Genomic DNA, 16,244 nt, shown 5'->3' on the forward strand with positions numbered 1-16,244 from the left:
ACTTCCTCATCTGTTTGTAATGATCCCCTGGTTAATACTCACGCTTTGTGCTCTGCCTGCTTTCTCGTTGGCCCTCTAGGGGCCAGCTCTTTAAAGAGCTGACTGACAGGCAGCCGAAAGAGCGAGCCGGGCTTTCCGGACGGGAATGCTCGGACTTTGCCATGAGAGCCGCCAGTCATTCCGCTGTCGTCCGTGTGATGGGAGAATGTGTCACTCACACATTGGCAGCTGTCACCTTGACTCACCCTGATTCAGATGCAGCCAAAACTATTTTCCTGAATGAAGTAAAAAGAATGATGTTTTAAGGAGATATATGCCATTTCGCTCCTAAAATTCTTGTACCAATGTAGCTGCATGATATTCTGTAACAATGATTATGGTGGTGCATTACCTTTATTTTTTGTGATTTTTCTTTAATTATACTTGATGCAGTAGTAAACATCTGATCTTCAGGCAGCATTAAATGCTTCTGGGGAAAAAAAATGTTACCTCTGCTATTTATTGACTGACAGCTAATCAGCAGCTAGGCCTTGCAGCTTCAATGTGATTGACAAAAACACATCGCATTATCACATGGAAGCTGTATGGCCTTGCCGCTGATTGGCTGTCTTGTCAGCACCCAATAAGATTAATGAGAATAAGATTCATGCTTAAAAAATATCGATATTAAGTTGTTGCCTTGATTGCATCGACTGTCTGGTTCTGAGAGCTACTCTATCTCATCGTTAGCTTCCTGACAGTTAACAAGATGGATTTCTAAAAGAGCAAAGGAGCAGATGGTGGTAGCATGCCTAATTTGCTCTCATATGCAAGAGATAAAACATTTTCATGCAACTGACTGCTTGCTTGGGTCTGCTTGGGTCAGTGGAGAGCTGATTGATTGATCCTTTCTGTTCACCTATTTATTTCTTTTGGAGCAGGATTGCTAAAGTTAGTGAAGGATTTGGATGAAGCAAGGTGAAATGGTTGGTTTTGTTACACAAAAATAATTATTGCAGTTTAGGGGCCTCTGTGACAGTTGTGATAATGTTGTTGATTTATTCTTGACGATGCTAGTGAGAAACAGGGCAACAGGACATACTTTTGGTCATGCTTTACCAATAAGGAGTTCCTGTTGGGAAGGGTTTTTCCTTACAAGGACCCAGGTGAGTGATGGATTCTCTGTTCTTCCAGAAAAACCTCCTGTGGAAGCAAAGCTGCCGTGGTTAAAACAAGCCCATGAACTGGAGGAGCCAAGAGCTGCTTCGGAGGAGCCAACGTGAGTCACTGGTCTTTGTCTGGGAGGCTCATCCCTGCTAACCAATGAGCAGGAGCTACTCTTCCATGGCTAGTGTGGAAATGTCTGGGGAGCTCCTCAGGTGCAAAAACTTCCACACGTGTGTCATTAAGGCACACTGACATGTGGAAGTTTTTGTGCAAATTGTTGCTTTGTTAGCACAGCGCAGAAGCAGTAGATGACCCTTTGTTTCAATTTATAATGAGCTATTGGATGTGAGCGTGAATGGCAGTGGTTAGTGCAACGTGCTTGGGTTCATTTTCGAGTCCCAGAGTGTTATTAAAATTATAATTTCAAACTCTGAAATTATATTTTCGTTAACAGCGGCCAAGGGAGTACATATTCCTGTCTGTTCAAAGCCACAAAACAGTCATGCCAGAAAAAGTCCAGCCTCTGTGGTCTACCAAGTCAGCCATCATAAAATCTCATAAAGTACTGTAAAAAGTATGTGGGGGTGAGTGTTTAGATATTCACAGTGGGGAAGGGAAGAACATCCCAGACCATCATCTTCAGAGGTGGAACATGACAGAGGGTTTTTGGGTCTTACCATTATTCTGATAACTAGATTCATGTTACAGATTTATAACAGTCTGCACATGGAGTCCATGCTGTGCTCCACTTAGGAGAATACAGGGGATCGTGTCAAAGAGTCGGTTATCTTTGCCATCGGAGAACACCCCATTCATCCTTGCTGAGGAGGACTCGAGTGCCGCGGAATTAGGCCGCCATCATTCTTCTGGTGTGGTTTACACAGCTTATCCGGAGGAGGCCTCTTGTTTTGCCCTCCTCCATTTCGCTCGCTTCCTCCTCCGATAACAGCGTGATTAAAGTGTAGGCGAGGGCCTGGCCGAGACTCACGATGGCTGATAAGCAGGCGCTGGGATCTGTCAAGAGCGAGACCTCACTCATGACACCAGCGAAGCGCCCTCCACCACCGCACAGCCGTCGTGCGGTTACCGACACCTGTTTCCTAAGCGGCTGTAGACCTTCCTCTCGAGAAATGGCCCGGTCTAGTATGACACTTGAGAAGAGAACCACTTAAAACACAGAATCTGTTTTTTTTTTTTTTAGATTGCGTGAAGTCGTGCGATTCTGACATCGTGATATCCCTTAATAACACGCACACATTAGTCAAAACATGACATGTTGTGGCTTTTAGGGAGTTGCAAGCCTCGTAAAAAGGTAATCCCTTAAGCCTGGGCACTGTTTAGACAGCAGGACTGTTAGGGTGCGTGTTGACTTTCACGTTGAGTTTTTGCAGTTGGACAAGCTTGAATGCTTTCACAGGCTCTGTGGCCCGACTGTGCTCCTAAAGTGTGTTTTGCTGGATTTGATAAAAGAAAAAAAAAGTTTTTTTTGCTGGCCTGTGTTCTTAATATTTTCTCAAACAATTTGAAAATGAAGAGCATATTGGCCAACCTATGCCAATCTAAATTTAATAATGCATTTAAGTAGCAATGAATAAAATTCAGTTGATTTACAAAATTTTCCTTTTCCAGCCGTCATGCTCTGCATTTCATTAAATGTTGGAACAATGTCCCTGCTGCTCATATTTTATTGGAATAGTGTTCCTGCCATTTATATTTTTCTTATATAATTTGATGGTATTTTGTGTAATGGTAGGCATAATATGCAGTAGAACTGTTATGTCCATGCCCGTTACTGAAGGTTCATGGTTTGAAAGGTTTTACACATGCTATTCAACCAGCGGTTATTTGACACCTTGGACAATGGACAGTTTATGTTCACATCCTGTCAACATACCTAAGTACCAAAGACTGGGTCGCAACCTATAGTTTTACATTGGCTATTATAGCACAGAATCTCCAGTGTACACCAGTAACATCAGTGGCAGTGTAATGTAACAGTCTGGAGACATAGAGCACATTGAATTTTTTTACGTGAAATACGACACACATTTTTCATTAAACTCTCCATCTGTTCAGTCTGTTCTTCCCTATTCTAAAGGTGTGCCAAAAAGCTTTATATAAGCAATAAGAAATTGCTGATACAAAGTTATAAATGATTAAATGTTGTAAACAGAGCCACCTGCGAATGACTTGTACATGTTAAAAAATTATTTTTTCATTGAAATGCACATTCTTATGTATGATTTAATGTGTTTAAAATTAAAGGTCATGGGCTGTTGGGTGGCTCATCCTATTAAAAGGACAGTTCACTTTGGGGTTTACTTTTGTTATCTTATTTCAGTTTAAGTATTTGTTTTTGATTGGCCCAGACAGTTTTTTGCATCATTTTTATAAAATACTTTTTATATTTGTAAAATGTTCTGATGACTCACTAGTATTACAGTGACTGATGTAGAATCATTTGTATGTTAGTGGTCTAAAGCAAGAAAATGGACTTTGAGGAATTCCAAATTGGGCAAACTGGACACAAGGACAAGCAGCAGTCCAGCAGAACTCTCACCCAGAAGTAGTACATACTGTGCAGAAGCACAGTGCATGGATGGGTTTCACAGTTTAGTTGCAAATCTGGACTGTGCCAGTGCTGACCCTAGCCAGTAGCACCACAGGACAATACACAGTTGGTGTCTCCCAGGGATGAGAGGGTTTCAGTTGGCTTGGATGACAGCATTTCATTGTGTACCAGTGGCCCTTGCTGGCTGAGTGGGTACCCAAAAAATTTGCCCGTTGAGTGGATGAAGGGTCTTCTACTGACTTCTGTCAGTGGCTGCATTGTGTGTTAGAAAGCAGTTGCCATCACATGCTTTGGAGGGAAGCATGTGCTCGTCTGCCCTCTCCTGAATCAACGACAGAGGTTGTGATGAGTGTTGCAGCATGAGTGAATTGTAGAGATAAAGGTGGGGAAAGCATAAAATTAAAGATTATTAAATCCAAAGTGTATCATTTGTTAGGGTTAGGGTTAAGGTTAGGGTTAGTATGCTGTATGTTAGTATGTTAGTATGCTGTAAATGTCTTAGTTTGTCTTAGTTTGTGGTAACTGAGACTTGCTTGCTGTTCTTTATCAGGTTTATCCCCGGGCCGTGGTCGCCCTGCAGCGCCACCTGTGGGCCGGGTCACCAGAGTCGCGAGGTGAAGTGCAGGGTACTTCTGACCTTCTCGCAGACGGAGGTGGACCTGCCGGACGAGGAGTGCGGGGCAGAGAGGCCTTTGTCTGAGAGGGCCTGTACCCCCCGGCCCTGTGGGGGGACCCCAGCCCTCCGCCCGCCCCTCGGACCTGAGCGCCAGGGCGAGCAGCGCTACAGCTGGGAGTACGCAGGCTTCACTGCCTGCTCTGCATCCTGTGCATCCGGTAAACATGGGCCAAGATATGCACCTGGAGCAGTATTCAGTAATGATTTGAATGCTAGAATTCTTCAAATGGTACATTCAGTGAATTTTGAAGGGATTCAAATGGTTTCCTAACACTGTACCACTTTGCCCTGGCAGTGTAGGGACTGTGCAGTAGCTAAGGCTTGTGAGATGCTTTATTTTCATTTATGCACAGAACAAGAGCAACGTCCACGAATCAAGCTTTTGAATAAGTTCTTAAGATATCATTTGCTGCTCTAATTGCTTGTTTGAATATTTTCAGTATGTGTGAATACCCCTCCCCACTGAGGAGGTTCACAACAGCTCACACTAAAAAGTTGCGCTGAATACAAACTGAAAACTATATTATTATTATTTATTTATTTATTTTTGTTTCTAGTATTTAGTTTTTAGGGTGGACGCTTGATAGTATTGCTATGCACCACAAACAGCAGGAACTAGCTGCTGTAAATTAACACTTGTACTGTACTGTGAACCTCATGCTCTCGTCATGTCGGAGGTTTGTCACCTGAGCTATGAAACCCTTTCCCCTGAGCAGGAGGCCTCTGTTCTCAGACGCCTCTTCTCCCCTCCTGCAGGGAAACAAGAAGCTGCTGTGAAATGCCTGGACAGCGAGAGGCCGGAGGAGGTGGACGGTGGTCTCTGCGACCAATCAAGCCGGCTGCCCACGATGATGCGAATCTGCAACTCCCATCCCTGTCCCCCAAGGTAAGGATAACAAACGACTAGCGCATTCTGCAGTTCTGGCCAATGAGCTTCTGGGAATCCACTGTTTCAAAAGAACACTGTGTATACATGACTGACTGTCATAATTCTTGCGTAGTACATCTCAAAGCATTGTGCACATTTAATAAATTTAGTAATGCCAAACACACAATAATTCATAGAAGAACATAACCATATATGCAATACTAAAATCGTTGGATATTTATGATATGTTATTGAAAAAAGCAGTTCAAGACCACATTGCTACTGCATTCTCATTCAGGGACAACTTTCAGATATTGGTTGGCTGGCAGTGTAGTAGCATGGATTATGGTAATGATGTTCATTGCTGGTTCCATGACTATAGTAATGTCACGTAGAATAAATAGAATAAAACCAGATTAAAGTATCCAAGAAACATGTCAGCCTGCTACTGCTAATGGAGCCAGGCAACTAAAGCCCCATTTGTTGCATATGACTTCTCAATTAGGGAGACGTCCTATAAAACATACATGAACAGGTGGTTTTAATAGTACAGGCCCAGCTACAAATCTTTCTGCTTGCCATTTATCTTTCAGAACTGTATATGGCAAGACATATATGCAATCTCTGGTTTAATGTTTAAACAAAAGACTCACTGTGCTAAAGAAATATTCCACAGGGTACATGTAGACCACAAAGATAAAGTCCAGTGTTTGGCAAAAAAAAAAGAGAGACCTGCGGTCTTAGTAGTAAAATAGCTTGAGATTTAAAAAAAAACAGAGAAGAAAAATGCACAATTTGACATTTAAAGTTGCCATCTATATATTATTTTACACATTTGCTTGAGTAAAAGTGTAAAGGTGGCAAAAGTGTTGTAACTGTTGTTGCTAAATGCACGAAACATTTTGGCTTTGCATTTGCTAACGGGGTACAGTACACAAGCTCTCTATAACTGCAAGAGTCTGTTGCTGACTCTGAAATGAAAGTCATAATTTTTAATGCCACATCTTACTGTTCATGGTGGGGTTTGAGACACTTTGCTACGGATATCTAGAGAAGTGACATTTGTTTAGTTTAATAATTGATGCCTGCTAATGTTCAATGTGACTGTTTAGTTTAATAATGGATACCGGCTAATGTCCAATATGAATTACTTAAATTATTTATAGATTTATAATTCTAGATTTCTTTGGTATTCAAGTAATGTTATCATACTCAAGTGCATTGGCAATGAGATATAACCTAAGGTAATACTCAAATCTACCATATAAAAAATCCAGCTCGGTAACCATTCTGCAACACTCTTGCCAATGGTGCCAGCCAATGTCCTTGTAGACAGGTATTCTTTAAGAGAATATGGTGTTAAATCTTATAATCCAGGGTCTAATTGATGACATTTTTGATATATATTATTTCAGCAAGTTTTAAACCATTATTTTGTCAGCCTACTGGCTGCCATTCGGAGAAAGACAGAGAGGGAAAGAAAGACTGTGAAAGTCAGTGAGTGAGTTAGATATTTATGTCATTTTTATTTTCTTACCATTGTAAACATTAGGCATATTCACTTTTTTCTGTTCCTGTGTGATTTTGTTTTCATTTTTCACTTTGTCTTACAAATTAAACAAATTAATGTACATTAAGTAAATAAGTAAATAAAAAATGGCAGTTATATTCAAAAAGAGAGTGTGTGAGAGAGAGAGTGTGTGTGTGTGTTTGTGAGAGAGAGAGACACTGAGGGTGAAAAAGAGAGGGAACAGGGGTGAGAGAGAGATTTCTCACTGTTTGGCCACCAGCGATCACGGTGATGATATTGCAGCGGCTGAACAGTAGGCGGGCAGGATGATTTATTCGGGTTTCAGGATAAGCTCTCTTTCTGTTCTGTGGGTGGAGGGCAAAGAAAGGTCACCCATTCATATTGACCTTTTCACATTCATTAGCGGTGTTTACACTGTATAAAATTGAACTTTTGAGTACTCGCCGCACGGAAGGGTCTGGAGAGGTGGAGGAAGCAGAGCTGAAATGTTAGATGTGTAGGAAGGAATGTGGCGAAGAATGCGGGTGCCTGTTGGCGACACTCTGGGGCAGAACTTATTTTTGTAGCGGGGCTTCAGTCTCTACCCTGGATATAAAGGGGATCGAAGCTCAGCGTCTACTAAGGGACCTGATCTCTGCTCTTGCACAGGATCTAAAAATACTTTATTTATATAATCCCTCACTCTCCACCCGCAACATAGAGGTCAAGGACAGTTTACTCTTGCGGTAGATTGGTGAGAGAGTAAATATGAAGCTTTGAAATTTTTATTAACAAGGAAATGGCTAGTAAAAGCCCAGAATTCTTAATATTATGAAACTGCCTGTGCAGCAATTTATTACTTTTTATAATCATAATTAACTACCAGTCTTAAATTGCTTTTTTGTCTGTTAGAAAGTACATAAGATTAAGATTCACATTAATATTCATACTCCCCCTTATTGGTATAATATATGATGTGTATTAATGTCTGAGAGGACTTTTTATTTGACATAGTTTATAGTATAGTTTTTCATTAGTGGCAACATTCACACCTTTGACATGTTTATTAGATCATTGCAGTTTTAAGAGGTCTCCTATAAATGAACTTGTTCTGCCTGTAAGCTGAGAAGTTATTTTTTACATTAAATTAGTATAAAATAAAGGACAGTTTTAATGAGTGTTTATTGTCTCCATTTTAGTTTGTAAGCCAAGGCATCTCTGGTGTATGCTTATGTGACATACTCTGATTGAGAACAATGGCAAACATTGTAAAATTGTGTTTCTTTCACTTTTATATATCACTCCCATCCCTGTGGATCAGCAAACAGAATTAGTTTATTTTCAAGTGTATTATTCTGTGGACTGAATAACAGCTTATTGAATGCCAGCTCATGTGGCTTGTTACAATTTCATTTGGCCTTTATCTGAACTAAGCACTATGATTTTCAGCTTCTGAAAGCCATTAATTAGCCAGGTCATTGAAGGAGGCCAAAGATGATGCAAGTATGCATGGATAAATTCCTCCGCAGAATTTATTGGAATTCCAATGTTTTGCTCGGAATGAGCAGTCCCACTCTGTGTAATGAACAGCATGCAGAAAAATCCCAAGACTCACCAGTGCTGGAATTCATGTTCCAGCCATGACACTGCTAAAATGTTTTCTGAATAGCTCTTCTCCAGCATTTTATCGACATATAATTTTATTCTCTGATGTATTCCCAAATTGGTTGAAAATGTTTATTTTTCCGTGCTCTGATTGGATCTGAGCTACAGCATAAGAGAAGCATAGGGGAGTTGCATACCCACATTTCTGTCGTCTGTGTGTATCTTAGTGCCCTCTATTTCACTCTGGCTGACCACAGCATGAGCACTTTTGACTCTGAGAATACAGTCCCCCAGGCTGCCCTTTAAGCTGGGCAGATTTATATATCCTCATTGAAGAAGCGTACAGTCAGTTCAGAATGCTGATCCAGAGCTTAATTTAGTGGCATTTCCTGCTGCGTTAGTGGTTCTGGTCAGGAAGCTGATATGGGGTCCAAACCCCTGACTCTGTGGTGCTCAGAACCCTGTCGCTTATGAGCTCGGTTGGAGGACCCAGCAACTTCTGTTCAGCTGACTTTTCATTAGCTCTCCTCCTGTACTGTAACTCCAGGCTGTGGTTGTAATTCACTTGCACCTACATGGAGTGCCGAGTCAGCACACAGGCACGGTAGGCTTGCTAGATTTCCTTTTCTTTATGAATGCAATTTATCACTGTGGGACTCCCCATGAGGTCCCTGGGTGAAGATAAATGTCATCGTGGAAACACCATCTGCACAAAATTCTTCACAGGAGATTGGTTGGAAAAGAGGGAGAGGACTCTGTTGATGCGTTCAACTTCTCTAATACGTTCTGCTTTTTATTACTCTGCGCGTTGTGTTGGCATGGGAACGAGTGACAATACTGGAAGTGATCTCCAGGTCCATTTCCCCGGCGGCCGAAAAGTCACGCGTGTTATAGCTAACAGGGCGGCCCGGCTGCCACTGCGCTGTGACGGACAGTCGAGCGCGGGTCAGCGCTGGCACAGGTGCGATTCCGCTCAGGGGAACCCGGGGCTGAGCCTGTCTGTGTCTGTTTGGGCCCCAGGTGGGAGTTCACCCCGTGGACCCAGTGCTCAGCAACGTGTGGGGTGGGCATCCAGACCAGAAGCGTCTTCTGCACTCAACTGCTGTCCTTCGACCTGGGGGACACCGCCTCCGTGCCCGACGGGATGTGCCAGGAATTCAGGCCGCCTATTCTCAGAGCCTGCAACCAGGTGGACTGTCCCCCGACCTGGCAAGCTGAGGAGTGGCAGCAGGTGAGAATAAGGGTGGGGGGCGTGGTGCTAGTCAGGTATGGCAAAGGTATGAGAAAGTTGCACCTTTGAAGTCTTTCTTCTCATTGTTGTATTTGTCCTCTGTCACAGTGCTCTCACACTTGCGGAGGAGGGACACAGTCACGCAAGGTCCACTGCAAGCAGCTGCTCTCAAATGGTGACTTCAGAAAAGTCACGGACGAGTCCTGTCAAGAGGTCAAGCCTGCGGCTCACAAGCCCTGTGCCCGAACAGATTGCCCCCCTCAGTTGGTGGGAGGAGAATGGTCAATGGTGAGCAGGGACCTCAAAATGCACAAGCATTCCAGTAAATTTTATTAGCTGCGCTCTTAGACATTATGCTTTTGGACTTTGAGTTATTCTGTGTAGATTTTGTTGACATACATTAGAGTCACAGTTTTCCTTCACTAGTCTGTGTCTCTGTGCTCCACAGTGCTCTGTGACCTGCGGGACGGGGATCCAGAAGAGGGAGCCAGTGTGCCGCAGGCTGACCTCCGGTGGGCAGCTGGTCACCCTGGGTGAGGAGGCCTGTGACGGTCTCCCCCCTCCGCCCATCATCAGAAGCTGCCGCCTGAACGCCTGCTCTAGTAAGCCTCTTGGCCATCAACCCTCACTTCTAACCCCGGCATGACCCCTGACCTCATCTCAGACCGGGAGTATTTATGGCCACTGAACTCTGGCTATAGTGGAACGAGAGGTCAACAGGTCAAGAGGAAGCATCCTCAAACAAGTTCCTCTTTTTACAGGAATCATCATCCGGTCGCTGTTCATTCACACATCGTCCACTTCACCCACAAAGATTTATTCAGATAAATGATTTAACCTTACATAGTGAGTCCATGTTAAGCATTAAAAGTGCTATTCTGTGAACTGTGATTGACAGTCCCCTTCCCTGTAATGTTCTCATTGCCCTTATGGTGTGAACCCATGAACACAATTGTGAACAGTAAGTGAACTTTCCCGGGTATGGTTTTCAGATGGTCTGGCTGCATTCTAGAGCTATGAGATTTCTTGGCTGCTACAGGTAACTGTTTAGTCACTGGAGTGTACATGAATTGTGTGGGATGAAGTCTTTTTCAGATTGTTTGGTTCAAATGTCAGTGTTAAATTGGGAATTACAGGGCTTGACATCTTGATGAATTTTGGCATTTTGCACTTTTTTGTTTGGTGGTACAGACTACAGAGTGACTGTCGTAGTATTATGTTTATAGCCTCCAGGGTAATCAGGTTCCAGACGAATGGCTCTTTTTTTCTGTGGTCCCTAATTACTTCTTTAGTAAGCTTGCATGTCACTTCTCAATATAATATCATTTTACTGGGCTTGAAATCAGACATTACAAGCCAAGTGTCTGAACTGCATAAATTGACTCAAAACAGATTCTTTTGGGTTGAAAGAATGTCCTTGGCTTTATGTAAAACACAGCACAACATGTTAAAGACTTATCTGATTTTAATTAATGCTGGAATGCTGAATCAGTAAGTAGCCTTCGTCTGAACCCTGCAGTGACTCTCAAGAAACTTCAAAATGTTTGCAGAGGGAGGGACACTTCGGAAAATCAAGTCATCGTTGTCAGTGCATCAAGCCCCTGGATGACTCAATTGGCATGTTTTGTTTGGAGGCATTGTGTTCAACGCACGCTCAGATTCATTTAGACTTTGTCTCACTGTATGATATCTGAGTTGATTATGTAAAAAGCCAAGGAGATTATGTTGTCCTAGAGCTTCCAGAAAGTTAAAGGGAAGAGTCCATTATGTTGTCTCAGAGTCTGGGCATGCTCATCACATGAATCCGGAGAGGGAAAAAACACACCACAATTCCAATCCCAAGAGCATAGTCTGCTTCTTAGGGACATTTCCAGAATGCATCCATTTCAGTAAGAGCTATTTTTAGGTGTAATCTGTCTGGGGGTACTGTTAACAATTTGTTAACAATTGTTAAGTATTTGATCAGGCTGTGCTCTACATGTGCTTGTTGGTCTATATTTTTATTATTTGGTTCTGTGTCTCCAGAGCACAAGAAAGAAAAGAAACCGAAGCAGTCAACAAGACGCGGCCCTCAGATCCTGGGCCTCCACCGCATCTACATCCAGACCCGGCAGGAGAAACGCATCCACTTCACCATCGGGGGGCGTGCCTACCTGCTTCCCAAGACCTCCGTGGTCATCAAGTGCCCAGTGCGGAGGTTCCAAAAGATGAATATCAGCTGGGAGAAGGACGGCCAGGCCCTGTCCAATTGCAAACGCCTGGGTATCACCAAGTCCGGCTCCCTGAAGATCCATGGCCTGGAGGCCACCGACATTGGGGTGTATCGCTGCGTGGCTGGCCCAGCTGCAGAGACCTTCATTCTGAAGCTCATTGGGAACGACAACCGGCTCATTGAGCCGCCGGAGGGGCAGGGCCTCAAGGTGGGGCACGGCAGTGGGCTGGCTAAGCTGGACCTGAACGAGGCCAGCCGCCTGGAAGAGAAATGGAACCGGATGAGCAAGATGTGGCAGAACTGGAGTCAAAAGAATGAATTTTCTCTGGATGACAGCCAGGCCCAAGACAGGGCCTTTCTGCAGGTCCTCGGCAACTACCTGATGAGCTCAGTGCAGCCAAGCCACTCCCTGCCGTTGCCGGAGAAACACCTGGAGGCCGCGATTCTTCAAGGTGCTTACAGTCTGGATCCTGGGCAGTTTGAGGAGCTGGTGAGGAACATCAGCCAGCTGGCTGAGAATGGGGGGGTGGATGATGACCTGGCCTCCAGGCTCATCCACAAATTGCTGGCAGAGATGTTTGGGCCCGAAGCTGCCTCAGAGAAATGGAAAGACACCGAAGAGGAAAAATCTCTGAAAGGCAAGCTCCTTGATAAGATACCCAATTCGTCAGAGCGTGTGATTGAAAAAGACCCAGGTGGAGGGGGGAAGCCTGCTATCATCCAACACAAGCTGAACCCTCTGATGACCTTCCAGAAAAGCATCAATATAAGCATAGGGAGAAGCGCCTTCCTGACCAGTGCCACAAAGAGCGTGTTTCTGCTGTGTGCAGCCCAGGGTATGCCGAGACCACTGCTTTCCTGGGCCAAGGATGGAAAGCCACTACAATTTACAGAAAGGTATCTGACTAGATTCTACATCTGGGTGATTCTACAGAAACGGTGGCATTTGGAATTGCAACATGTCTTGAAATACATTTCATTTTACTTAATCAAAACTTATTGTACAATATTAATTAACCTCTTGCCTTTAACAATCCACAAATATGAAAGCTTAATGTATTTTAATTATTTTTATACATTCACTCAAAGAATGCTTGTGCCGTCTTTTTGTCATTGGTGTTACTCATACCAAAAACAACATTAAAAGCTCATCAGAATAGTATTTCTCTATTAAATCTGCACATATACTCAAAGACATAGTAGGTTGGTAATAATTAAAAGAAAAATGTTTTATTATTTATTTATTTATTTAAATCAGGTATGTGTAAAGTTGTATTGTGTGACATTTTTTCATTTACACCATCAGGTTTTTGCTATAATATCAACAATAACTGAAGGACAGTATCAAAATTGAATGATACTCTCCTTAAAATGCCAACTCACGAATAAACCAACAATCAACAAACACAAAATTATTATAAAGTCAAAAATGACCCCTTTAATATCAAATCACCAAACAAACATTCAGTAACACCAGTGACACATTATAACACCAATGACTTGGTGTTATATTGGGCTGGACTGGTCCATCCTGTTTGAGCCAGCTAGTTGTCTGCCAAACATCTGTATGGCATACAGCAGACTCTGTAGGCTACTACAATGGCAGGCACCCTGGCTATGAAACATATTTATAAGAACACAAGTAAACAAACATTTTATTTACATAAACTTTAGGCTTCCAGCAACTGGTATTTCACTTGTAGTCACACATGCAGCTGACCCTCCACATATGTCCAGATCTTCTGGTCAACCTGAACTGACCGTTTGTTCACAGGAACTGGCTCTGGCATAAAACACATGATCTGGTCATCCCCATACCAGTTTACATCCTCTTTTGGGTTTGGCCAGAAAACCGGTTTGCTCCATTCCTGTGCATGCACTTCACTTTATGTTGTGCTCTTCCACCTCCAGTATAATGCCAGGGTATGGCTGGTCATCATACCTCACAATACACCACTGCCCGCTATGGTGAGCCTCAATGACATCAGGTCGGTGTTGTTGTTGTGGGGAAGAGGGGACACTTTCTCTAGGCGGCACAGCTCCTACAATGATTTCTTGGAGACTGTAACATGGGCAATCCCACACGCCCTCTGCTGCCTGGCAGAAACAACTAATGTCTCTGTATTTGAGGATGCCAGGTGTGATGCTCAAAACTTGATGCATTTTCATGGTCCCCTTTATTGCAACAAGAGGTACCTCTAGCATTTTCTGTGCCCTAGTCTCAACATCTTCCTCACTTACATAGAACAGTTTCACCTGCGTTCCAGAGTCATTTAACTCCTGGAAGAAAGAGAGTGCATCTGGGATATCCCTTCCCCGACGGACTAAGGTGTCGGCTGACCTCTTTAATGCACCCCCACCCCATCTGGTGCACCCTTCCCATGGCTTGCCTCAAAGAAGTTCCATGTAGTTTTGGGGAAGCCCTTCTGGTGAGGTTCTGAGCAAATCATGTAGAAATTGCCCTTTTGCTTGTACTGGGTGGCAGGGCCATCACTGAAGAAATGAAGGTGCTGGACATCAGGCCACTGATTTTTCACCATCTCCAGGATGGGGTCAAGATGAGCCCATATGGCTACTGGGTCGTGCCTTCTACTTGGTGAGATCGTACTAAAGGGAATGGGGGGCTGGTCCTGCACATAGAGAACACCAGTGTGGAGGGTCACTTGTTGATGTGACCCCCCAAAGTGCACAGACTGGATTTCATTTGCATACTTGCAAGTGTAGTTCTCACTGAAATCTATGTGTATAAGGCAGTCCATGGAGGTCAGGTTCTCTTTTATATTTCTATAAGCATTGTACTGCCACCGGATGTTGAAGATGTGTCTGCGAAACATGAAGAGCCTATCTTGAAACTGGGTAGCAAGCTCATCCTCTGTTATTGGCACTTTTTTTTTGACAGTGATTGTACTTGTCTTCTCAGACTCTTCACCTGGTTTGGAATGGTCAATCTTCTCTAGACACCACTGGGTTAAATTTACCACACCATTTGATGGTGATTTGGTGAGGGGATGTGTGGTGAGTCTACATTCTTGGCATTCACCATATGCACATGACTTTGCAACGTTGTTGCAGACAGTGCTGTCAACCATATCATCCAGGTGTTTTGACTCTGAAAGCCCAAGTCTGTACAGTGTATCTGCCATAAACTGCAGATTTTCATGAGACTTACATTGACATGTTTCTCTGTCCTGCTCATTTGGTGTCACAACCCAAAAGGGTCTCTGCCTGCAGAAGAAGGCATAAGAAATCTGTTCTCCATGCTCAGAAACAAATTTCTTGTGGAGGTTAAGCAGATGGTCACAGAGTAACCTCCTCTGTTTCTTCACCTTCTGGACAGTGACTGTGTTTTTTTTTCCTGTGGTCAGTCTGCTGACATCATCTCTCAGATAGTACTGTCTCACAGTCTTCCTCTTGTTTGTGGTGGTTTCTCGAGAGTTGATCATTGGTTTTCTCCAAGCTTTGTACGAGAAGCCAATGTTCTTCTGGCACAGCAGCTGGAATTTGTATTTTCTGATCAGCTTTCCCGTCAGAATGTTTGCAAAGTCCTGTTTTGATTTTGTTTTATTGGCTGCTTTGTACTTTTCATTTAAATCTCCAACAAGAGCAAAGTGGAATTTTAGAGCTTTCTTGACTGGAGAGTGGACTGTAGAACCTTGGAGGATCACTTTTGTCTTCGTTCCTGGGCTTTCGGAATTTGCAACGCGACCCCGTAAACGGGACAAACGCTTCTTGTACCTGTTGCATTGTCGTTTGCTTTGCTCAAGTTTATCTTGCAACTTTTGAATTTTCCTCTGCCTCCTTTGTACATTTCTCCTGCATGTTCTCCTTCCTTGTTGAAGTTGTCTGTCAAATACATTGGTGCAATATGTCAGAATAGTAAACCAATCATGAGTTAGGAAGATGCTTTTTTCCGTTGTTTAGCTTCAAACAATGTTCTACGGATCTCATTATTAACTACAGTTCTCCCTTGTTATACCACCAGTCAAAACCTAAATATTCTGCTCTACGTGTAGGGTCAGCATCCCTGCGCTGTCTATAAAGCCTCTGCTTCTCAGCTGCACTCAATTTCGCCATACCTAACAAAAACAATAATAATAGGAAGTTATGAAAAAGAAACAATATGTGCTATTTTGCTTTAAATACTTATGTTGAAGCTTTTATAAAAGCTCATTTACAAAAGAATGTCATTGGTGTTACTGATTGTCATTGGTGTTACCAGGAGGAGTAGTAACACCAATGACGGTAACACCAATGACAATTTGTCGAACTAATGGTTTTTTACAAAATGGACGCCGCGGTACCTCAAACCACATGTCTTCAATCATATTAAAATCATTCAAATATCTAATTTAACCCATTTCTATTATCTATTGCTAATTCCCCTTCCTATGAAATGACTAACACCAATGACATATTTAAAAGCC

The 16,244-nt window shown here is 43.1% G+C and overlaps 1 protein-coding gene across 5 annotated transcripts in view; it reads left to right on the forward strand.

Moving 5' to 3' along the window:
* adamtsl3 (ADAMTS-like 3) overlaps positions 1 to 16,244 on the forward strand; it is a 121,643-nt gene that overhangs the window by 86,439 nt on the left and 18,960 nt on the right. For 4 of the 5 annotated variants that reach the window (XM_064336583.1, XM_064336582.1, XM_064336584.1 and 1 more), the window contains 7 exons: positions 1,174 to 1,258; positions 4,269 to 4,552; positions 5,151 to 5,280; positions 9,398 to 9,608; positions 9,717 to 9,896; positions 10,057 to 10,210; positions 11,634 to 12,717. In XM_064336583.1, coding sequence (XP_064192653.1) covers positions 1,174 to 1,258; positions 4,269 to 4,552; positions 5,151 to 5,280; positions 9,398 to 9,608; positions 9,717 to 9,896; positions 10,057 to 10,210; positions 11,634 to 12,717 — 2,128 coding nt within the window. Of the gene's footprint in view, positions 1 to 1,173; positions 1,263 to 4,268; positions 4,553 to 5,150; positions 5,281 to 9,397; positions 9,609 to 9,716; positions 9,897 to 10,056; positions 10,211 to 11,633; positions 12,718 to 16,244 lie in introns of those variants that run through there. The other variant, XM_064336586.1, reaches the window with a different exon arrangement.

Source organism: Anguilla rostrata, chromosome 5 (genome assembly GCF_018555375.3).
Source record: "Anguilla rostrata isolate EN2019 chromosome 5, ASM1855537v3, whole genome shotgun sequence".
Classification (NCBI taxonomy): domain Eukaryota; kingdom Metazoa; phylum Chordata; class Actinopteri; order Anguilliformes; family Anguillidae; genus Anguilla; species Anguilla rostrata.